This window comes from Bubalus bubalis, chromosome 2 (assembly GCF_019923935.1).
Source record: "Bubalus bubalis isolate 160015118507 breed Murrah chromosome 2, NDDB_SH_1, whole genome shotgun sequence".
Taxonomy (NCBI): domain Eukaryota; kingdom Metazoa; phylum Chordata; class Mammalia; order Artiodactyla; family Bovidae; genus Bubalus; species Bubalus bubalis.
The window spans coordinates 178,863,867-178,888,412 of record NC_059158.1 but is presented as its reverse complement, the minus strand read 5'-3'; the positions used below and the strand labels follow the sequence as shown (position 1 = coordinate 178,888,412).

At 52.6% G+C, this 24,546-nt stretch overlaps 1 protein-coding gene across 9 annotated transcripts in view; it reads right to left on the bottom strand.

The window, feature by feature from the left end:
• Positions 1–24,546, bottom strand: part of UBXN11 (UBX domain protein 11) — a 35,049-nt gene that overhangs the window by 5,098 nt on the left and 5,405 nt on the right. For 4 of the 9 annotated variants that reach the window (XM_006055443.4, XM_025278684.3, XM_025278686.3 and 1 more), the window contains exons 2-8: positions 12,369–12,474; positions 11,578–11,606; positions 10,889–10,987; positions 9,398–9,498; positions 8,888–8,942; positions 8,304–8,380; positions 5,915–6,023 (exon numbers count right to left, since the gene is read on the bottom strand). In XM_006055443.4, the coding sequence (XP_006055505.1) occupies positions 5,915–6,023; positions 8,304–8,380; positions 8,888–8,942; positions 9,398–9,498; positions 10,889–10,987; positions 11,578–11,606; positions 12,369–12,474 (576 nt within the window). Of the gene's footprint in view, positions 1–5,914; positions 6,024–8,303; positions 8,381–8,887; positions 9,002–9,397; positions 9,499–10,888; positions 11,038–11,577; positions 11,607–12,368; positions 12,481–21,160; positions 21,287–24,546 lie in introns of those variants that run through there. The other 5 variants (XM_006055445.4, XM_025278685.3, XM_025278688.3 and 2 more) reach the window with 5 other exon arrangements.

Here is a 24,546-nt window from a genome sequence, read left to right as displayed (position 1 = left end):
GCTAGGGGAACTGAGATCCCACATGCCTGCCACACGGTGCAGCCAAAAGCAAAAAAATGAAAACAAACACCGGTGGGGCTTTCTGGTCCTCCTTGGAAATTGTTTTTCACCACAACAGCCAAGGTGCGGCAGGATGTGGGTCAGGATTCTGGGGACCCAGTTCCTTCCCCCACAGAGGTGCAGTGGCTGTACCGGGGTAAGTACAGATGTGGGCGGCCCTATTTCCTGTTGCCTTTGTGGCTGCTGAAACGGTAGGCCCAGCTGGCCTTCCCCTCTGCCTGTCTGCACCTTCTACTGCTGTAGGGGCTGCACCTGCCCCGCCCTCTCCTAGGGTCCCCTGGGGTCCCTGAGACTCCCACGAAAAACTCACAGAACATCCTGGGTATCCCTGGTATGAGTCAGAACAACATCAAGACACTATTTTCCTTTAATAACTACTTTCAGAACATCTCGGTAAACCTAAAAATAACAACAGGGCAGCTCATCACTTTCCACGCCTGCCCCTGTCCCTAGCTTCCTACAGATGGGAAAGCGAGGCCCAGGAAGTCACGTGACTTGGCCAGAGGAGGCCATGCAGAGCAGAGCCAAGAGGAGCCGCCCCCTGGGGCCTGGGCTCTTTCAGGGAGCTGTTGGGTCGACGGGAAAGGCGCAGGCAGAAGGCCAGGGGAGGACGCCCAGAAGCAACAAAAGGGAAAGGGACAGTTTGCCAAGGAAATCTCTCCCAGCCAGGGCGGAGAAGTGAAAGCAGGGTGGGCTGGCAGGTATCAGATGCTGCAGACCCGAAGTGAGACAAGGCGCCCCTAGAGAAGGAAACGCAGCTCTGGACAAACCAGGGTGGAAAGAATAAGGCGGGAAGAGCCAGGCATCACCCTCTCGCAGCAGGGAGTGCTCAACAGAAGCCGGGGCCCCCCAGACCCCCAGCAACCTGGCAGCCACGTCACATGGGATGAGGCAGGTCAGACAGAGGTCAAGTGGGGCACTTGCTCTCTGAGCTGCAGTTTCTCCAGGGAGTTGGGGGGAGATACTAGAACTCTCCATCCTTCCCACAAGATCCAGGGGTGAGCTGACTACATGCCGAGCACCGAGAGGCAGGCCTTCCTGCTTCCACTCTACAGATAAGGAGACTGGGCCCTAGGGGCAACACGTCCCGGGTCACGCCGTGTGCAGGGCCCAGGTGACCCTCGGCCTTTGTCCTCTGTGGCCACGCAGGCTGCCTCTCAGTGCTGGTTCTTCAGATTCTGCTTACGGGGCGGGGGGCGGGTTCCTTCCCAAGGAGGGGCACAGTGCAGGGAGACCCTCATCCAACTTGTGAGGGCCCATGATTTTACTTCCGGAGAGGAGTGCTGAGGCTTGGAGATCAAGTCCACGCTCCCTGACCCTCGGGGCCCAGACCCTCTGGGCCCCAGCTCTGCAGCAGCCGTCGGCAGGCTCTCTGGGCTCACGGTCTGGAGCTGTACGAGCAGGGCTACCACTTTCTAGCTGTGGGACCCTGGGCACGTGGGCCAACGTCTCTGGGCCTCAGCTTCCTCTTCTACACAACAAGGACAATAACAGGCCCCACTTCACAGGGCTGCAGGGAGGCTCACAGGAAGTGCCTAGCAGACGGCTGCTGCTGTGACTCGCACCCCTCCCTCTTGCTCATCTCAGGGTTCGGGGTGCCCTCTCACCACCTCTGAGGAGAGGCCCTTGTCAGGAGCCCCTCCCCTCACCCCCGAGCCTGGGTCCCTGTTCCTCCTAGGCTTCTGGAACCCTTGTGCCCACTCTCGGTCCTTGTCACAGGTTGTTGTCATTTTGTCTGTCTTCCTGGCTACACCAGCAAGAGCATCCAGGCCTGAGCCTGGCCCAGAGAGCGTTGCTGAAGAAGCCCTGGACCCATTCCTCCACCCACCACCCCGCAATCCAGCAAGCGTGCCCGGAGCGGCCATGCTCTGCCCGCCCTGAGCGGCATGGCGGTGCCCACACCCAGGGTTCTGCCCTCCTCAGGCTCAGACTTGAGCAAAGGAGACAGAGACAAACGGTGCCCATGGCATGTGGTTAAGTGCCACCAAGGGGGCTGCAGGGCCCATAGGAGAGTTAGACCCTGTGACTACGTGCAGGTGAGTGGGGGGCCCACCCTGGGCTGGCCCCTCATGGGGGGCCCACCCTCGTGGGAGGCCCAGCTGGCTGCCGTGAAATGCCAGCAGTGGCTGAGGCACCCTGGCAGGCCCGTCCCCAAGCACCCAGGTGAAGGCGGTTGAACAGGAAGCAAACCCACTGCTTCCACACACCTGCAAGCCAGGCCCTGCTCTGGGGACTTTGCCTACAGTTACTCCACTCTTCAGAGGAACCAGCAGGGAGAAAACAGGCCCCCAGAGTCTGGTTACCTCTGGCACCACAACCAGCCTGACTCAGCAGGGTCCGACTGCTCGGGCCACTCCTCTGAGCATCACGCTGCCCATCCCCCCGCATCCTGTGCAGGGGCTCCGACCACCCAGGCCAGGGCACCCAGGCCCTGCATGGGCCAGTCACCTGCATGGGCACCTGCCCCTGGCCTTTGGGTCGAGCGAGCCCCATGCTGGCGCTCTGGAGCAGAGCAGGGCCAGAGCAGTAAATGGACACAGTCCCTGGTCACTGACTGCGCATCGACCCGAGAGGACGCTCCACACACACTAGGGGCACGAGGGGCTCTCCATGGCCTGGGGAGGGGGGTGGTCAATCGTGCCATCCCCTCACTTCACAGGGCAGGATGTGGACTCAGAGGGGAAAGCGGTCTCCCCGCACAGGGTCTGATCTGACCCACGCCCCCCTCTTCAGCCAGGGCCTTTAAGGCTTTCACTCTAACGCAGGGCCTCTAACCATGTGCCCAGGCAGCTGCAGGGTGGCACCATGCCTGGTGCCAAGCAGGCGCTCCACGCACATTGCTCGAGCAGGCGGGCTTTGAGCTGAGCTTCAAAGGAGTGGAGAAAAGGGGGCAGGGCACTTGTGGGGGAAGTGGTCACAGCACAGGCCTGAGCTGGTGGGAGGCGGCCATCCGGCCTGAGGTCTAGGCCAACCCAGTTCCAGGGGCTCGAGGGCCACTCGAGGGATGAGTGAAGCCAGTTGCAGCCCCACAGAGGAGGCAGGGTGGCTTCTGGAGCGGAGATGCAGGAGCCTAGGCTTGGGGAAAAGGGTTGGGGAGGTGGGGATGGTAGGAGGAAAGCAGGAACTGACAAGGGGTTGGAGGACTGAAGTGCTCAGAGGGGTGGGGAGAAGGGAGTGAGGACTCAGAGTTGGCCGGAGCTCTCAGCCCTGAGGCGCAGCACCTGACTCGAAGGTGGTTAGGACCAGAGCAGAACGGTGCCTTTCTTGTCTCTGCACACCCTGCAGTGCCTGGCAGGCCTCCACGCAGCTTACTGGTGGGAAGGGGTGAATGACCTGGCCCGGGGCCAAGCCCTTGCAAGGCTTCCTCTCAAGCCCCTGGGCCCTTCGTTGGCCTAATCAACTGTCCTCCCTAAGGCAAGAGTCCCAGGCTCTAGAAAGTTTGGATCAGCCTGTTTGCCTAATACAGATACACCAGCTCGCCTGTCAGCTGGCCTGCTGCCCCAGGGTCTGCGGGGGGTGGAAACCAACAGCTGTTGTTGAGTCACTAAGTTGTATCTGACTCTTTTGTGACCCCCATGGACGGTAGCCCTCCAGGCTCCTCGGTCCATGGCATTTCCCCAAAGAAGAAGAAGGGAGTAGGTTGCCATTTCCTTCTCCAGGAGATCAGACAGCCTAAGAAACAGGCCAGAGCAACAGGGCCAGCCAGAGACCAGCTTCAGGGACCTGAGGACCCTTGGGGCAGGGGCAAGCTACCCCTGGGGACAAGGCTGTGGGGAGAAGGGAGAAGGGAAAAAGCTGGGGCAGTCCCTAGAGAAAAAGCTGCTAGAAATGAGAAACATGTTGTTCCTCTGGCAGGAGAGCTAAACTGAGGCCCCTCCCTGCTGAAGAATCAAAAGGCAGAAGAAAGAAAGAGGACACAAACGGAGAGCTCGCGGCCGGGTGGCTTTCACAAGTGGCTTCAGAGCAAAAACAAACAACGTAGGGGAGGTGGGGCTGCTCTCTTTTTGAGGGAAGAGGCTGGAATCCACAGAACCAGGTCCAGAAACTGGCTGTCTAGTTTGACCTCTTCCCCAAAGGAGCAGGGAGGCCCCACTGCCCGGGAGGACATCTGGCCTCCAACAAGTCAGCAGGGCCACATGAGGCCTGAGCCGGCTCACCACACGGGGTGGGGTGGGATGGGGGGGGTGTGTGTGTATGCGAGCGCCGTGCTGGCAGGCCTTTGGTCCTAGACCCCAGGGAGGGACATTCTTACAGCTTCTGGCAGTTACCTGCCAGGTCTCGCCTTTCATCGGGGCAGAGGTCCTTGGAGACACTCAGCATTCTGCATAGGGTTCAGCTCCTGGCACGGCCTGAGCGCCATACAGTCCCCCAGCTTTGCCATGTCCCAAATGGGCTGGGCATCTTCCCCACAGCCATGCTCCCCAGGGTCCCCCCAGGTTCCTCCCACCCTCTCCCTGATGTACATTCAATTGTCAAGACCAGGGATTCTCTTCCTAAATCTCTCTGCTCTGCCCCTCCTCACCAGCCCCACCCATATGCTGGGCATCATATTATCTTCTACCCTGGATGACTGTAACCACCTCCCAGTGGGCTCTCAGCCTTAAGTCTTGCCCTTTCCCTCAACAGTCTTCAGACTTAAGTGCCTCTGTTTTCTTATCTGTAAAATGGAATCATTCCTGGCCCATGTCAAGGCTATTTATAAAAATGCCTTAAGTTAGTAATGTGGTACAAATGGGAAATGATACTTTTGCAAAAAGGGTGAGGGGGTTGTGCCCCGAGACTTAGGGGGATCTGCTCAAAGTGCAGAAGGTGGGATTCTCAGGTTTTCAGCCTGGGTTTTTGCCCAGCAGGAAACTTATAAAATAAGACAGGGCAGGTGTCTTCCAGATGGTCCCCAGGGCCAAGCTCACGCTCCCATGAGACTGCCACTGCCTTCTGATGGCGGAAAACAATGAGAGCTCCCATTTGTGAACTGACAACCTGCAAGGTCAATGCCAGATGCCACGTCCAACTCACTGGCTCCTAATTAACTCCACAGGGAAGAATGAAAGTGAAAGTCACTCAGTCATGTCTGACTCTTTGCGACCCCATGGACTGTAGCCCGCCAGGCTCCTCTGTCCGTGGGATTTCCCAGGCAAGAATGCTGGAGTGGGTAGCAGTTCCCTACCCCAGCCCCATCTATTGATGAGGAACTGGAGGCTCAGAGAATGGAACAGGAGTATTCAAATCACACCGGGGCTAGGTGGGAGGGCAGAGATGAGAACCCACCTCACATTCTGGTCACACCCAGGATAAGTGTGACCAACTCCACAGCCTGGAGAACTACCTTCCAGGCAATGATGGAAGAATGGACCCAGCTTTCAGAACCCAGCCAGTTCAATGGCCTCAAATCTCTGGAGTGCATCCCTCTGGATATTAGCGGTAGAGTTAAAAAGTGGTGGCGTTCCACAGAAGTGGGTGGATTCCAATGGTTTGCTACAGATGAACCTGGAGAGGCAGTCTAAAGAGGTGGCTGAGCCCTTGGACTGAGGGGCGGCTTCCAAAGGAGGGGGAATCGCTTCTAAGGGCCACAGCTTTTAAATGGCTGACATTTTGTAAACTATGGTGCCTGAGACAAGGGAGGTCTTGTTAACATTTTGCATCTCTGGGTCCCTGGAGCCTTTAGCAACTTGAGCAAGCATAGTCCGGGGTTAGGTGGCCAGTGTTGGAGGCTGGGGCCTCCCCCTCCTGCCCCCGTGACAGCGGCAAGGCAGAGGAGGGGGGCGCGAATGAGCTGGTGTCCCAACAGCTGCGGGCCATCCAGAGCTGTTGGAGTTTCCTTTGCAGGAGGGGCCAGGGTGGACCCCGACTCTACCTGGCTTCCAGAACTTCTTGGCTGTCATCCAGTCTCTCTCGCCATCCTCCGAGTCCTCCTGGTCCGTGGGCTCGCCCACCCACTGCAGCCCGTAGTCACCGAGGAACCGCTGGGAGGAGAGAAGCCAGAGGCATCAGGGGGCGCTCACTGTCAGCTCAGCCCCTTCCCAGGGAACTGGTGGCATTCGTGCAGCCCTCCACTTCAGGCCTTGGCCGATGGGGCCGTGGGGTTATGGGGCCAGGGCTCTGGGCCACTTCCTGGCTGTGGCCTTGGGAGGCCCCTTCTCCTAGAGCCTGAGGCTTCTCCTTGTAAAATGGGAGTTGTCAGACGAAGCTTGTGAAGATGACTGACGTGTCTGTCCTTAGCACAGACCCCGGCACAAGTAGGAACTCCCTGAAGGCAGCCACGATGGCTGTGGGAGGCTGTGTGGGTCTGGCCCGAGTGGGAGGAGGGGCAGGAACGCCTCGCTCTGCGGGCTCAGAGATATGCCCACCCACGTGTGGCCTCTCCAGGGCTGGCCTCACAATCCGTTGCCACAGGAGGGCTTCTGAGTCGTCCATACTTCCTGGTGCCGCTTCCTCATCCCCATGCCCTTCCTCCACCCATTCCCGCTGGGCCTCCAGCTCCACAGCTCACTGCAACTCCTTGCAGGTGGCCACCTGCCCAGTGCCTAACCCAGCAGGCACACTTCTGTGTTCATCTCTTGCAACATGTTCCTTTTCGGTTTCAGATTTCCAGCCACTGAAAAGACCTCCCACACGCATCTCGGACTCAAAATGAACTGGCCCAAACAGTCAAGATTCCCAAACGTCGTTCCCTCTCAGCCTCCTGGTCTCGGTCAGTGGCGCTGGCTTCCTCCATCACCTGATCCTCTCCCTGCCCACCCCCCAGGACCCCCAAGGCCTGTGGCACCAGTGCCAAAGCAGACTTGAGTCCTCCATCCGCTCTGCTCTCTCTCCCCTGGGCCAAGCCACAGCGCTCTTCCTCCTGGACCGCCCAAACTGCTCGTCTGCCTGCCTTCCCTGGCCCACTCCTCCACCTCAAACCTGCCTATGGTTTCCACACTCCGCGATCCTGTTCCCCACTGTGCCTGGCTCCGGGATGTGGTCCCTGTGGCCTCTCTCCCTTCTCCCTTTCGCTCCCCACAGCTCCCAGCCACAAGCCCAAGACATGGCAGGAGGAAGTGGAAGCTTTCCTCTCTTTGGCTTGGATCCTCTTTTCCCTGATACCTCGCCTCATCCTCTGCCCAACGTCACCCCTCAGAGTGGCCCAAATCCCGGCTAGTCTCTGTTGTGTCACCCCTTGAACTATTTCAGCATATTCTGTACTTGTGGCTCTTCCTACATACTTGTATATGTGTCTGTCCCCTCTAGACTGTCAGCCCCACGAGGGCAGGGCACATAGGAAAGACTTTGGATGAGTTTCCTAAATTAAGGGAGCAACAGATGCATGAACAGCATGAAGGTGGGAGCCCCAGTTCCCTCTGCCCTGGGTGGGCAGCCCTCGGCCCTGTGGCGGCGGCTCAGCAAAGCTGCACGGCTGCAGGCAGTCTCCCTGCAGACTTCTCAGGGAGCAGCTGTGCGCCCACAGCCCCAGGTAGGAAGAGGCCTGGGTGCCAAGGGCCCTCAGCTGCAGCAGCGGCTTGGGAGTTTGCATCTGTGCTCTTATGTTGGGGCTTTGGAGAGCAACTCTGTGGAGCGGAGACCTCAGGAAGAGCTTCTGACAGGGCTGGTGAGGGAGTTGGGGCGTGGGGGGCATCACTGAGGAAGCATGTGTGCCCAGGACCCTCCTTGGAGCCTAGGGTCCCTCCGGTTCAAGCCTTGCTATATGAATGGGGGCAAGACAGGTGACACTGGGTGAGTGCAATGCTACCTCCAGAGGCAGGGAACGGCTATGAGCGACATAGCACGCACACATGGCCAGGCCCCACGCCGGGTGGTAGCCGTGCCGCACCCAACAGGAGAAAAGGGTCCTTCCCTCCCTCCCTCGTGGAGTCTGTGGTCCCCCAGAGAAGAAGAGGTGTGGTTCTAAGAAAGCCCAGGAGGGAGAACCTGCCCAGGTCAGAGTTCAAGGGGGTCCCCTAGGGAAGGGCCCCCTGCCTCAACCTGAGACTTTGAGAGGATGAGTGAAAACTCACCAGGGGGAGGTGGGAAAAAAACATTTCAGGTGGAAGGAACGGCATTGGACCAAGGTCCTGAGGTGGGAAAGAACTTGACAGAGCCACAGAACCCGAGGCAGGTCCCCACCGCGGCCGGAGAAGAGTGGTTGAGACGAAACTGAGGAAGCGGGGAGGGGCCCTGTGTGGGGTGTGCACTGAGGAGACCCCAGAGAAGCGGGCTCTGACCCTGGCTCTGGGGGCAGACAGCTGTGGGCACGCCACCTCCCTCACCTCCATCTCTGCAACCTGCCGCTGCAGCTTCGCACACACCATCTCCAGCTCCTCCTGCTGCTGCAGGCTCACCTTGCCTGGGGAGGTAGGGGGGAGATGGGAGGGGTTCCACGGCCCCTGCACCTAGGCTGCCAGGCTGCTCGCTTCTGGCTTTGACCAGAGCTTTGGCCTGAGGCTTACCTGGAGAAGCTGCCCCTCTGAAAACTCAAGGGATTCCCCTGAGAGCCACCTCTTGGCCCCTTCCCCTGACCTTGAAAAGGGGACACCCGGGCTCTCAGGAGGCCACCAACCTCCATCCCCCCACCCCCCTCCCCCAGAGCAAGGCTCCTGGGGGCGGCATTTCCTCCAGGCTTTTCTGTACTCAGGGCTGGGCTAGGGCTGTGCCCCGAGGGACTCGGTCCCACACAGAAGGGCACCTTCCTGGGTGTCACTGCTCCTCTCTGGGCTCCACTGTCCAGACCACTCCCCCCCCATACACACACACAGGACTCAGCCAGATGCTCTGGAGCCCTGATGCCCAGGGGTCACCAGCCCCAGGGGAGGTGCAGGGGTGAGCTGGCCAGCCCGCAGAGAGGGCCTCTTACCCTGGTGCTTCTCGAGAGTCTCCACCATCTCCTCCAGGGCCTGTATCTTCCGAGTCTGCAGCAAGGAGGTGGGAGGGGAGCGGGCCTGGTGGCTTCCAGAGCCCACAGGAGCCCCTTCCGGATGGGAAGAGCCTGCTTGAAGTCCCTGTCCCACCCTGGGTGCAGCCACCACTCCGATACCTCAGATGAGCCCTTTTGTGGCTCCACCAAGTTGGGGGAAGGGTGTGGGGCACCCCCAAGTGCCCAGCACTAAGCAGCCGCTGCTGCCACCCAACCTGAGGGTGAAGGCCTGGCTCGGAGGTGAAGACCTCGAGGCTCCGTGCTCAGGTCACAGGGACCCACATCAGTCCCAGGTCAGACGTGGCCCCCAAGGTGGGAGGTCTGGTCAGGGAGATGGTTCGAGAACCCATCGTCTCTGGCCTACTGCAAGAGTAGCCTCACTGGCCTCCCCAGCCCGGGCCCTTCCACCCCTCCGACCAGACCCTGGCCTTCTGCCCACTGGGGGCCCACCTTGGACAGTATCTCATCAGTCTGGGCCTTCACCTGCCGTTCCAGATCCCGCAGTTTCCGTGTCAGGGTGGCCACAAGCTCCGAGTCATTGTACACGGGGACTGCCAACCAGACAAGGTCCTCGAACCCAGCCTAGAGCTGAGGCTGATGGGGTGGGGGTCCAGGGGAGGGGGGAGAGATCCCCAAATGTGGAGAGAGGCATGCTAACAGCATCTGCAATCTATATTATAGCCCCCCAGGCTCCTCTGTCCATGGGGTTCTCCAGGCAAGAACACTGGAGTGGGTTACCATGCCCTCCTCCAGGGGATCTTCCCAACCCAGGGATGAAACCAGGGTCTCCTGCATTGCAGACAGATTCTTTACCTTTGGAGCCACCAGAGAAGCCCCTAGACAACGGGGACTGTTCTAAACACTTCATGTGTCAGCTTTTCTGAGGAAATGAACTGCTTTGGGAATCTGAGGCACAGAGATTCAGTAATGCACTCAAGACGTACAAAGAAGTGGTACAACATCCAGGTCACATTACAAACAGTGTCGAAAACTTCACCCTCAGCTGAATCACATGTCTAATCTCACCCCTAATTCACAGGCAGTACAGTGGACAGAGGAGCAAGTTAACGGCACGGGGACAAGTCACAATGGGGTCCATCCTGCAGGGCAGGTGGCCTGGACTCTTCAAAAAGCATCATTGTTTAAAAGAGGCAGGGACTCTGCTCTGCAGAAGTACAACAGTAAGATGCATGACACGACTCTCACGTACAACCCAAATCAGTGAAAAAAAGTTGTGGGAGAAATTTTGGAACACTGGGGTGTCACAGTTACTGAGTTGTTCACATTCTGAGGTATGATCACAGCATCGTGGTTATGTATTTCCTTCTTCCTAGAAGATGCACAGGGAACTACTTAGAGTTGAACTGTCACGATATCTGTGATTGATTTCTAAATGGTTCATCTTAAAAAAATACGCTTGTGTTCCTCCAGATGTGTACATGGAGAGAAAGCAAGCACAGCAAAATGTCACTTATTATCGAATACAGAGGGAGGATGTGTGAGCATCTGCTGAACTATTTCAACTTTTTTGTTGGCTGACAATGTTTTAAATTAGGGACTTCCCTGGTGGCCCTGTGGTTAAGAATCTGCCTTGCAATGCAGGGGACATGGGTTTGATCCCTGGTCAGGGAACTAAGATCCCACGTGCCACAGTATAACTAAGCCCACGGGCCGCAACTACGGAGCCCTAGGTGCCAGCCACAGCCTGCCCTGGGGCTTGAACAGACCTCCTGAGCTAAGGGCCGGGCCCATGTGTGGCTTCATGCCAAGCCAAGCTCTGAACAGGTCTGGGGTGCAGGCACGTGCCCACAGTCAGCCAGGAGCAGAAGCAGCTGCCTCTGACCCAGCAGGCAGGAGGAGAGGCCATGCCTCTCACAGCCTCTCTCACTGGGGTCTTTCCTGCTGCCAGGGACTCAGACCCCTTTGGGCGTCTGCACTCACCTTGCCTACTCACAGGGGCACCTATGCCACCATAGCAGGAAGGGACAGAGATCCTTTCTTCTGAGCCATGAGCGCCATTCAGCATGTCCACCTCATCTTCTGCAGACAGGGATGCCCGGGTCACCACTCCGCGGCTGAGGCCCTGGGCCCTGGCCGAGATGAAACAGCCTGTACTCTGTCTCTCTCCCTCCTTCCCACTCCCCGTGTATGAGGAGAGAAAACTTAGGGTGCTGGAGAGCAAGGATCCAACCAGAACAGGCCTCTTGTTCTCCCAGCCCAGCTCCTGGGGGGCCCTGAGGGGCCAAAGCCTGCATCAGAGTTGGGGCTAGAGTACTATTGGGATGCAAAGGTCTGAGCCTGCAGGAGGCAAGGCAGCCATATGCGGACTGGGCTTCAAGGAGAAAAGGCTGTAATGGGCTGGAGGCGGCTGTCATGGTGGGGGGGGGGGGGGGGGGGGAGGAGGGTCGGGGTCTGGCGCCCTCAGAGCCCACCCCACAGTGAGCGGAGGGATTCCAACGTTAGTCAGAACATCCCTGTTCAGGGTGTGGAGTCTCCTAATCCAAGGGCCACGGGCAGCACTGTCGCAGGCCAGCCACCCCGACTGACAAGGCAGTTCACCGTGCTCTTTCTCTCCATCCGCCCAAACGCAAGGAGGTGAGGAGGGCCCATGGGCCAGAGCCCACACTTACCATTTCCGTAGATTTTTATCCCCCGCCTCCTGGGAACGGGCAGGAAGGAGAAGGAAGACAGACAAGTTAGGACCCCCTGGACTGCCATGGCGAGGTGGGGGGGGGGGCTTTGGCACCAGGTCCCCCCCCCCGCCAAACCTAAAAAAGATGCCTCATGAGGACACCCACCCCCAAATCCCATCCTGGCCTGGGGGTGAGCCAAGGCGCAGGCGTCAGGGTATCTGACTCCTCCCAACGGAGACAGATGGGCAACAGCTGAAGGGCAGAGCCTTAGGGAGAGGACCACAAGAGCGCCCAAGCCCAGGAGCCCAGCCCCAGCTCTGCTCTGAAATGGCTGCAGGACCCCAGGCCTGTCACTTAACCTCTCTGGACCCCCTTGGCCATGACACGGATGACTCAAAGTGGGGTTCAGAAGAACAAGGAGAGGGGTAAAAAAAAATCCTTTGCAAAGATGAAAGTGACAGAATGATGACTAGGCTTCCCTTCACTGAGAGCCCAGCATGTAACGTGGCCAGGCCCAGAACGGCTGGGACATCAGTGTCTGCAGAACTAATTCATGAACAACGAATAAATGGAATAGCTACCCCACAGCCCACACCTCACTGGAGGGTGTGCTTAGATGCATGGACAGCCTCCCAGAAGAAGGGACGAGAAAGAAGAGGTGGCCAGGGAAAGATACATCACTTCTTACTGCTTCCCCAAGACGCTAGGAGTCAATCTCTGAGTTCATGGGAGGGGCCAGGAGGAGGCAGGGGCATGGACACAAAGATTCCAAGAGGCTGGCTCCTTACCCAGGATTCACAGGCTCCGACTGTAGAGGCACTCTCCGGGTCTTGCCAAGGGAGGCCAAAGGTGAGCTCATATTTCTACTTCTAGATTCTAGCCATCGGGAACCCCCTGAGAAGAAAGAAGTCAGCCCTTGGGGACAGTCACTGAGGACCAGGGAGCAGCCTGAAACCTGCCCTTCCCTGCCTACTTTTCCGAGGAGAGGGCACTGTCCAGGGGACGGCGCCCCTCATGTCTTTCCACAGCCCCTGCAGAAGTTTCTGGAGGCAACCTGGCCTCAGGATCCCATGCTTGATGCCCACCTGCTCCGCTGGATACCTAGCTCTCTGCTCTGCTCCTGGAGGCCTCTGGCCTAGCAGTACCCGAGAAATGGGCAATGGGGTGGGATGGGGGCAGAGGCTGGCCACTCGACCAGGACTTCCGCAGACCTCCATCCCGGGCACAAGACCACCCAGGTGGCCAGGGGCTTTTGTCCATCTATCAAGGACCTGGTCCTCACAAAGTTGCTCATCACAAAGCCCGGGTGTCCCTCCCCTCCTACCAGAACTGGGTGCCACCTCCAACATCTCAGAGCCAGAGAGGGGCAACCCCAAGGCAGGGTTCTACCAAGACACTGCACGTGGCAGGAAGTCGAGAGCCAGGCTTGGACAGGTTCCACCACCAGTACAGCCTGCGCCTCACGTTCCTGTAGCATAAAGTGGGGATGGTAACAGTATCAGCCAGGCAGGGGTAACACACTTAAATCACCTAGCCCAGGGCCACACGCGAAGGAATTACTTAAAAATGTAACTTGTGGCTGCTGATGTTATTAGCACACAGAAGGCCCTCATAGATGTTTGCTTCCCTTCCTTTCCTCTTCCCTCAGGAAAGATGAATGAACACCAGGGATGCAATTAAAGGTCACTACTCAGTGAGTTAAATGTGTCGTGTGGCCAATATCTAGACTTGTTAGTCAGACGACCTCCACTAGATCCTGAATCAAGTCTTTAGTTCCACTTTGGAAATGTGTGGCACTGGCCTTCACCCTGCATTTTCCCGTGAAGCAGGGAAGGGGACCTGCATCCCCAGGAGGCAGCTTCCTTGGTCCTGATTCTGGAGTTTGGGACTCATGCCCCGCCCTCACTCAGAGGTGCTCTCCAAGGACCAGGCCCAGAGTCTCCTCACCCCCATCACCCAGCATCCAGCCTCCCCAATCTGCCCCCAGCCTACCTGCTGCTAAGTCACTTCAGTCATGTCCGACTCTGAGACCCATAGACGGCAGCCCACCAGGCTCCCCCGTCCCTGGGATTCTCCAGGCAAGAACACTGGAGTGGGTTGCCATTTCCTTCTCCGGTGCATGAAAGTGAAAAGGGAAAGGGAAGTCGCTCAGTCGTGTCCGACCCTCAGCGACCCCATGGACTGCAGCCTTCCAAGCTCCTCCGTCCATGGGATTTTCCAGGCAAGAGTACTGGAGTGGGGTGCCATTGGTTCCTGCCATCTCGCTCAGGCTTCCTCGCGGTTTGTGTGGCCAAGTGTGATAGCCCCTGTGGCTCCCTGCACCAGTCTCCACACACTGCCAGAGGGATCTTCTTACACACAAAGCTGACAGGTCGCTTCCCTGCTAAATACTCCCAATGGCTCCTTCTCACCCACAGGAAAAAAAAAAAAAAATTCAAAATTCCAGACTTCCTTGCTGGGAGCTGACTATGGCACAAATCATGAACTCCTTATTGCAAAATTCAGACCTAAGTTGAAGAAACTAGGGAAAACCACTAGACCATTCAGGTATGACCTAAATCAAATCCCTTATGATTATTCAGTGGAAGTGACAAATAGATTCAAGGGACTAGATCTGATAGACAGAGGGCCTGAAGAACTATGGATGGAGGTTTGTGACACTGTACAGGAGGCAGTGATCAAGACCATCCCCAAGAAAAAGAAATGATAAAAGGCAAAATGGTTGTCTGAGCAGGTCTTACAAATAGCTGAGAAAAGAAGAGAAGCGAAAGGCAAAGGAGAAAAGGAAAGATATACCCATGTGAATGCAGAGTTCCAAAGAACAGCAAGGAGAGATAAGAAAGCCTTCCTCAGTGATCAATGCAAACAAATAGAGGAAAACAATAGAATGGGAAAGAAAGACTAGAGATTTCTTCAAGAAAATTAGAGATAACAAGGGAACATTTCATGCAAAGATGGGCACAATAAAGGACAGAAATGGTATGGATCTAACAGAAGCAGAAAATATTAAGAAGAGGTGGCAAGAATACACAGAACTATACAAAAAATATCTACATGACCCAAATAACCACGATGATGTGATCCCTCACCTAGAGCCAGACATCCAGGAATGCGAAGTCAACTGGGCCTTAGGATGAATCACTATGAACAAAGCTAGTGGAGGTGATGGAATTCCAGTTGAGCTATTTCAAATCCTAAAACATGATGCTGTGAAAGTGCTGCACTCAATATGCAAGCAAATTTGGAAAACTCAGCAGTGGCCACAGGACTGGAAAAGGTCAGTTTTCATTCCAATCCCAAAGAAAGGCAATGCCAAAGAATGCTCAAACTACCGCACAATTGCACTCATCTCACACGCTAGTAAAGTAATGCTCAAAATTCTCTAAGCCAGGCTTCAACAGTACGTGAACCGTGAACTTCCAGTTGTTCAAGCTGGTTTTAGAAAAGGCAGAGGAACCAGACATCAAGTTGCCAACATCCGTTGGATCATCGAAAAAGCAAGAGAGTTCCAAAAAACATCTACTTCTGTTTTATTGGCTACGCCAAAGCCTTTGACTGTGTGAATCACAACAAACTGTGGGAAATTCTTCAAGAGATGGAAGTACCAGACCACCTTACCTACCTCCTGAGAAATCTGTATGCAGGTCAGGAAGCAACAGTTAGAACTGGACATGGAACAACAGACTGGTTCCAAATTGGGAAAGGAGTAGTCAAGGCTGTATATTGTCACTCTGTTTATTTAACTTATATGCAGAGTACATCATGTGAAATGCCAGGCTGGATGAAGCACAAGCTGGAATCAAGATTGCCAGGAGAAATACCAATAACCTCAGATATGCAGATGACACCACCCTTATGGCAGAAAGCAAAGAACTAAAGAGCCTCTTGATGAAAGTGAAAGAGGAGAGTGAAAAAGTTGGCTTAAAACTTAACATTCAGAAAACCAAGATCATGGCCTCTGGTCCCATCACTTCATGGCAAATAGATGGGAAAACAATGGAAACAGTGAGAGACTTTATTTTGGGGGGCTCCAAAATCACTGTAGATGGTGACTGCAGCCATGAAATTAAAAGACACTTGCTCCTTGGAAGAAAAGCTATGACCAACCTAGACAGCATATTAAAAAGCAGAGACATTACTTTGCCAACAAAGGTCCATCTAGTCAAAGCCGTGGTTTTTTCAGTAGTCATGTATGGATGTGAGAGTTGGACTATACAGAAAGCTGAGTGCCAAAGAATTGATGCTTTTGAACTGTTGTGTTAGAGAAAACTCTTGAGAGTCCCTTGGACTGCAAGATCATCCAACCAGTCAATCCTAAAGGAAATCAGGCCTGAATATTCATTGGAAGGAATGATGCTGAAACTCCAACACTTTGGCCACCTGATGCGACAAACTGACTCACTGGAAAAGGCCCTGATGCTGGGAAAGATTGGGGGCAGGAGGAGAAGGGGATGCCAGAGGACGAGACAGTCGGATGGCATCACTGACTCGATGGACATGAGTTCGAGTTGGTGATGGACAGGGAAGCCTGGCGTGCTGCAGTACATGGGGTCGCAAAGAGTCAGACACGACTGAGCGACTGAACTGAACTGAACTTGGTGGTCCAATGGTTAAGAATCTGCCTGCCAACACAGGGGTCAGGGCTGCATCCCTGGTCCAGGGAGTAACTCATCCCTGCCATGGAGTAACTAAGCCCACAAGCCACAGCTACTGAGCCTGCACCTGGAGCCTGTGCTCTGCAGCAGGAGAAGCCACTGCAAAAGAGCCTGAGAACTGCAACCAGAAAGTAGCCACGAGCAGTAACAAAGACCCAGCATGGCCAAAAATAAGTAATATTCATTTTAAAATATATTTTTTAAAAAGATGTTATGGAAAAACCAGAATGAAAAAAAAAAAGTGGAATCAAATAGCATGACCTTTTTTTTTAAGAAAAAAGTAGCTTTATTGAAGTATAATTCACAAACTTAAGTCTTTTCAAGTATACAATTCCTTGGCTCTTAGAATATTTGTATATTCAGAGTTGTGAAACCACCATCACAATCAATTTCGGAACATATTCATCACACTAGAAAGCCCCAGGTACTGCGCTTTTAGTGGCAAAACTGCTCTGCATGAACTCCCACCAAACTTCATTATCCCTCAGTTCTCCAAATTCTCATCACCACAATGACTCCTCAAAAGAAATTGGTCAAAAAGACAGAAATTACAAGCACTGGCGAGGATGAGGGGAAATCAGAAGTTGTTGGAATGTAAATGGTGCAGTTGCTGTAGAAAACAGTTTGGGATTGAGCTGCCCCATCTCCTCCCTCCATACCCTGCAATAAACGCTGTCCTTTCCCTCACACAGCCTGGAGGCAGTAAATCAACTTTGCTGCGGGACTGGAGAGCAGATCCAAGTTCGATTCGATACGAAGTCAAAGATCCCTTAGTTGGAATTCCAGTGATTAGAACTCTGCTTTCAGCCACGAAGAGATATCCCACATCCAGGGTAAGAGAAACCCAAGTAAGACGGTAGGTGCTGCGAGAGGGCATCAGAGGGCAGACACACTGAAACCATAATCACAGAAAACTAGTCAATCCAATCACATGGACCACAGCCTGGTCTAACTCAATGAAACTAAGCCATGCTGTGTGTGGTCACCCAAGACGGGCGGGTCATGGTGGAGAAGTCTGACAGAATGTGGTCCACTGGAGAAGGGAATGGCAAACCACTTCAGTATTCTTGCCTTGAGAACCCCATGAACAGTATGAAAAGGCAATATGATAGGATACTGAAAGAGGAACTCCCCAGGTCGGTAGGTGCCCAATATGCTACTGGAGATCAGTGGAGAAATAACTCCAGAAAGAATGAAGGGATGGAGCCAAAGCAAAAACAATACCCAGCTGTGGATGTGACTGGTGATAGAAGCAAGGTCCAATGCTGTGAAAAGCAATATTGTATAAGAACCTGGAATGTCAGGTCCATGAATCAAGGCAAATTGCAAGTGGTCAAACAGGAGATGGCAAGAGTGAACATCGACATTCTACGAATCAGCGAACTAAAATGGACTGGAATGGGTGAAATTAACTCAGATGACCATTATATCTACTACTTTGAGCAGGAATCCCTTAGAAGAAATGGAGTAGCCATCATGGTCAACAAAAGAGTCCGAAATGCAGTACTTGGATGAAATCTCAAAAATGACAGAAAGATCTCTGTTCGTTTCCAAGGCAAACCATTCAATATCACAGTAATCCAAGTCTATGCCCCAACCAGTAACACTGAAGAAGCTGAAGTTGAACGGTTCTATGAAGACCTACAAGACCTTTTAGAACTAACACCCAAAAAAGATGTCCTTTTCATTATAGGGCACTGGAATGCAAAAGTAGGAAGTCAAGAAACACCTGGAGTAACAGGCAAATTTGGCCTTGGAATACGGAATGAAGCAGGGCAAAGGCTAATAGAGTTTTGCCAAGAGAATGCACTGGTCATAACAAACACCCTCTTCCGACAACACAAGAGAAGACTCTATACATGGACATCACCAGATGGTCAACACCGAAATCAGATTGATTATATTCTTTGCAGCCAAAGATGGAGAAGCTCTATACAGTCAGCAAAAACAAGACCAGGAGCTGACTGTGGCTCAGACCATGAACTCCTTATTGCCAAATTCAGACTTAAATTGAAGAAAGTAGGGAAAACCACTAGACCATTCAGGTATGACCTAAATCAAATCCCTTATGATTATATAGTGGAAGTGAGAAATAGATTTAAGGGCCTAGATCTGATAGATAGAGTGCCTGATGAACTATGGACTGAGGTTCGTGACACTATACAGGAGACAGGGATCGAGACCATCCCCATGGAAAAGAAATGCAAAAAAGCAAAATGGCTGTCTGGGGAGGCCTTACAAATAGCTGTGAAAAGAAGAGAAGTGAAAAGCAAAAGAGAAAAGGAAAGATATAAGCATCTGAATGCAGAGTTCCAAAGAACAGCAAGAAGAGATAAGAAAGGCTTCCCCGGCGATCAATGCAAAGAAATAGAGGAAAACAATAGAATGGGAAAGACTAGAGATCTCTTCAAGAAAATTAGAGATACCAGGGGAACATTTCATGCAAAGATGGGCTCGATAAAGGACAGAAATGGTACGGACCTAACAGAAGCAGAAGATATTATGAAGAGGTGGCAAGAATACACAGAAGAACTATACAAAAAAGATCTTCACGATGCAGATAATCACAATGGTGTGCTCACCTATAGCCAGACATCCTGGAATGTGAAGTTAAGTGGGCCTTAGAAAGCATCACTACAAACAAAGCTAGTGGAGGTGATGGAATTCCAGTTGAGCTATTTCAAATCCTAAAACATGATGCTGTGAAAGTGCTGCACTCAATATGCAAGCAAATTTGGAAAACTCGGCAGTGGCCACAGGACTGGAAAAGGTCAGTTTTCATTCCAATCCCAAAGAAAGGCAATGCCAAAGAATGCTCAAACTACCACACAATTGCACTCATCTCACATGCTAGTAAAGTAATGCTCAAAATTCTCCAAGCCAGGCTTCAACAGTACGTGAACTGTGAACCTCCAGTTGTTCAAGCTGGTTTTAGAAAAGGCAGAGGAACCAGAGATCAAATTGCCAACATCTGCTGGGTCATCGAAAAAGCAAGAGAGTTCCAGGAAAACATCTATTTCTGCTTTATTGACTATGCCAAAGCCTTTGACTGTGTGAATCACAACAAACTGTGGAAAATTCTGAAAGAGATGGGAATACCAGACCACCTGACCTGCCTCTTGAGAAACCTATATGCAGGTCAGGAAGCAACAGTTAGAACTGGACATGGAACAACAGACTGGTTCCAAATAGGAAAAGGAGTACGTCAAGGCTGTATATTGTCATCCTGCTAATTTAACTTATATGCAGAGTACATCATGAGAAACGCTGGGCTGGAAGAACCACAAGCTGGAATCAAGATGGCGGGAGAAATATCAATTACCTTAGATATGCAGATGACACTAACCTTATGGCAGAAAGTGAAGAGGAACTCAAAAGCCTCTTGATGAAAGTGAAAGTGGAGAGTGAAAAAGTTGGCTTAAAGCTCAACATTCAGAAAACGAAGATCATAGCATCCGGTCCCATCACTTCATGGGAAATAGATGGGGAAACAGTAGAAACAGAGTCAGACTTTATTTTTGGGGGCTCCAAAATCATGGCAGATGGTGATTGCAGCCATGAAATTAAAAGACACTTACTCCTTGGAAGGAAAGTTATGACCAACCTAGATAGCATATTGAAAAGCAGAGACATTACTTTGCCAACAAAGGTCCGTCTAGTCAAGGCTATGGTTTTTCCAGTGGTCATGTATGGATGTGAGAGTTGGACTGTGAAGAAAGCTGACCGCCAAAGAATTGATGCTTTTGAAGTGTGGTGTTGAAGAAGACTCTTGAGAGTCCCTTGGACTGCAAGGAGATCCAACCAGTCCATTCTGAAGGAGATCAGCCCTGGGATTTCTTTGGAAGGAATGATGCTAAAGCTGAAATTCCAGTACTTTGGCCACCTCATGCGAAGAGCTGACTCACTGGAAAAGATTCTGATGCTGGGAGGGATTGGGGGCAGGAGGAAAAGGGGACGACAGAGGATGAGATGGCTGGATGGCATCACCGACTCGATGGATGTGAGTTTGAGTGAACTCCGGGAGTTGGTGATAGACAGGGAGGCCTGGCGTGCTGCGATTCATGGGGTCGCAAAGAGTCGGACACGACTGAGCGACTGAACTGAACTGATCCAAACAAAAAATTTCCCTCCTTTTTCCCCTCTAATCCCATCAGTTCCGGAATCCTGCAGGGTAAACCCTGCACCTTTCTCACACACAGCTCCTCCTCCCGTGGCCCTGTTGGCCATCCTAGAGGGACTCTCACTGCCCTTCCTTGGGGCTGTCACAATGGCCGCAAACCGACTTCCCTGCTTCCAATCTCACTCCAGGCCAATCCAACACACTGTCTCCAGATCAATTTTCCCATGTGATCACAGGAGACCCCTGAGGACAACGGCTATTCCTTTCTTTCAGCCTGGGGACTTCTTGAGCGAAGAAGGGCTGTGTCTCCTCCCTCAGATTGGGAATCCTGGGGACAAAGCCACGTCTATTCCCTTCACTTTGGGTTTTTTCTGGGGGGGAGGGGGGAGTAAGGTGGGGGGGGGGGGGGACTGTGTATTCCTCCTCAAGCCGGAGGCGACTAAAGGTTAGACTGCCTGCCTCTTCAGACTCAAGCTTTGAGAGTCAAATTGGTCTTCCAACAGGTCCCAGTGCTCTCCAGCGCGGACACGGGCCAGCAGGCTGCACACCTTCATTCCCTAAATCTCAGCTGGAAGTGCCCACCACGCGACTTCTACCACCAGACCCTCCCTGGAAGTCGTCAACCCCCTGCCTCCGCCCATAGCCGTGGTAGGCGGCGGCCTGAATCTGCTCCCAGGCGCGGGGAGTCTACTGGAGGGGCCGGGATGTGGGGCTCGCATGTCCTCGAGGCTCTCGCGGTGAGGGCCCCAGCCTATGTGAGAGGGACTCCACGAGCAGAAAGGTCTGGGGCCTTTCTGTAACTCACCACGCAGGCCGCAGAACCACCCGCGGCGCCGCCATCTTGTTGTCACACGGTTTCCCAGGCGACCAGGACCCGTGTGCTTCTCATTGGCTAATGCTTGAGGAAGGAGTCCCTGAGCAACCAGGAGGCAGCGGAGGCGGGTACAGCTGTCTCTACTCGAATTCTATTGGCCCACGAAGTCTAAACTCATCGCGGGGAATACTGCGAATCCCAGAACCCACCGCTCTGAGCGGACTCGGGGTTTAGGGAAACTTGAGAGTCCTTTCCTACTACCCCAGGGCACAGAAAGCGGAGAATTGGGATTAGATTCACGAAGCTGCTGGAAGCCTCTGGACCTGAATGTGCAGTCCTGACCATGCCACTGTTTTATTAAATTGATTTTGGGAGAAATTACATTTATCCTGCTGAGCTTGTTTTTCCATCTGATCAGTACAGTACTAAAGGGAAGTTATTTTGAGCATGAATTGAAATGATACAAGTACTTAATAAATGTTTCTTAAATCTGCATTTCTCTGCTAATTTCTTGACGCCCCGAAGAGACGCTCAGATTCTATTTCCTTTATGTAAAAATTCGAGTAAGACTCCTGCCGTTGGGTGAGATACTTAGAGTGACTTTGGGTGAGACCCTTCCCCCTCCCGAGCCTCACATGAAAAACAACCTGTTGGATTAGAGCAACTAGAGATAGTTTTGTTAAGAGCATGGTCTTTGGCACCAGGAGTCCCAGGCTGTGTGTGTGTCCTTGAGCAAGTTACCTTAATTTCTTTTGTAAAGTGGGGATAATATCAAACCAGTCAATCCTAGAGGAAATCAACTCTGAATATTTATTGGAAAAGCTCACGCTGAAGTTCCAATAGTTTGGCCACCTGATGCGAAGAGTAGACTTGTGGGAGAAGACCCTGATGCTGGGAAAGATTGAGGGCAGGAGGAGAAGAGGGCAACAGAGGATGAGATGGTTGGATGGCATCACTGACTCAATGGACATGAGTTTGAGCAAACTCCAGGAGACAGAGAAGGACAGGAAAGCCTGGTGTGCTGCAGTCCATGGGGTCCCAAAGAATCAGATATGACTTAGTGACTCAACAACCACCACAAACCCACCCCACAAAGTTGCCATGAGAATTAAACGAGACAATACATACTGAATACCTATCACAATACCCATACAGAGTAAGTTTTCAAAACATTTCCTGCTTTTAACTTTTGTTATCATTATCTCACTTATCATTATCTCATAGTCATGAAGCTGTGATGATCTGGGTGTCTTATGATTTCCAGCACCCACTTCCTTATAACTTGGCTCAACTACCAAAGCCCTTTATCTGCATGTCTCCAACTGCACTTATTAATATTTTCCATTTGACTCTCTAACCTACTGCTTTTAGGGGAGGGCAGGCTCCTTGAGGCATTCTTTACACACCAATTGGAAACTGAAAGGACCTACCAATTAATGAGCATCTTCCAAGTGCCAGATGCCAAAATTATGAGCTTTAGAGATGAGAAAACTGAAGCTCAGAGAAGTAAAGCGACTTGCTCAAGACTGTGCAGGTAGAAAGCAGAAAAGTGGATTCAAACCCAGAATTGTCTGCCTCCAGAGTCTGTGCTGTTTCTTGAAGCTCCCACATTAGTAAAACAGGCAGGCAAAGATAAGTCAGGGTGCAGATGGTACTGGTTCATGGCTAAGGGAAGAATTCAAGTGGAAAGTGTGACTGGAAGTTGGAGGTAGGAGAGCTCTTTGCCATGAAGCTGCACTCAGGAAGTTCTCTGAGGCTTAAGGTGTATGAAATGAGAAAGTCTGGGGCCCAGTGTTTTGGGAGATTGGTAGTCAGAGAATTAGCAACCTTATACTGTCACCTTGCTCGTGTTCCTTCTGCTCTCAAAGGTAAGCAAGGACTGTCACTATGGGAGGCAGGGGCGCTGGCCTCATGGGCCCTGTTGTGCTCTGCCTCTCACTTCCGCAAGACTAGGGAGTGAGCTGGCGTTTATCCAAGCATTGGGGTTTACAACATACCTCCCTCCTTCCCAGGGCTGGAAGCCTGGCCTGAGATTCTGCAGTAGGCAGACACTCAGCAAATATCTAGTTCCTGTGAGGGAGGTGGGAGCCCTCTAACCTGGCAGGCAGTTTATAATTTTTTAAAGAGAGAAATCAGAGCCTTATTGTAGAAGTATACATTTTCTTCATAGAAACTTGGAAAATAATCATAGTCATCTATTGAGGAAACACGGGCAGCATAATTTAATAAGTCTATGGGGCTGGGCTCTGTCACTTGAGGTGAAGTGGAGTGAAAACTGCCTTCAGTCGTGTCTGACACTTTGCAACCCACCCCCAACCCCCCATGAACAGGACCCCATCAGGATCCTCTGTCCATGGGATTTTCCAGGCAAGAATACTGGAGTAGGTAGCCATTTCCTTCTCCAGAGGATCTTCCCAACCCAGGGCTCAAACCCATGTCTCCTGCATCACAGGCAAATTCTTTACTGTCTGAGCCACCCAAGAAGCCCGGCTCTGTCACTCAGCTGGCTGTCTCTGCTCCAGTTACTCCACTGAGCCTCAGTTTCCATATCTGGAATAGAGATTCTAATCAAACCTACCTTGTAGGGTTATTGTGCAAATTAAATGTGTACAATTCCTCATAACATTGTTGTGTTACTGTTTTTAGAAAGCTGTTTTCCAAAAACAAAGTTATGAGAGTGAAACAAGAGTCTAAGCTCACCTAACAGTTTTCTGACTTATATTTTTCTATCTCCCATCTTAGGTGGTTCTAGAAATCTTTCCAAGGTCTCCAGGTTCACAAAAGATTTGAGTGTTGGAAGGACATTGGAGGAAAATTTGTCCAGCTTCCAAATTCACCCAGGATTACCTGTGGATTTTCTGGGCTGGGGGCCACTTGGCCTCCTCTTAGCTCCATCCTGGGGTGGATATTCATTCCTCTGACAGTTGTGGAAAAGCCCTGGAATGGGAGTAGGGAGGCTCTTTCTGGGCCTGCTCCCCACCTGTGGAATGAGGAAGTAGACCCCAGCCCTGGGGTCTGAGGGTTCTGGAGGCCTCTATTCTTGAGAATAGACTGAGTTCACTTTGCAGCTAAGTCATTTCCCAAAGAACCCTTATCAGTTATGACCCCTTTGGCACTAAAGAGTTTATCAATTCCTAGCAGCTCAGGAGGGAGAGGTAAAGACTAAGGGAGAAAGAGGTCCTGTAAGTCCAAGCATTCCTTCACAATAAAAACCTTGTCGTCTCTCCTACCTTCCCCCTCTTCTCCACCCATATCACAGGCACCATGGGTCAAGCCCATCCTAGCTCCTGTCGACATTTAGGACCTTCATATCGAAATATGTGTCCTGCCCTTCACCCTTCTCAATGTTTCAGAAACTATCATGATCTCTACATTCA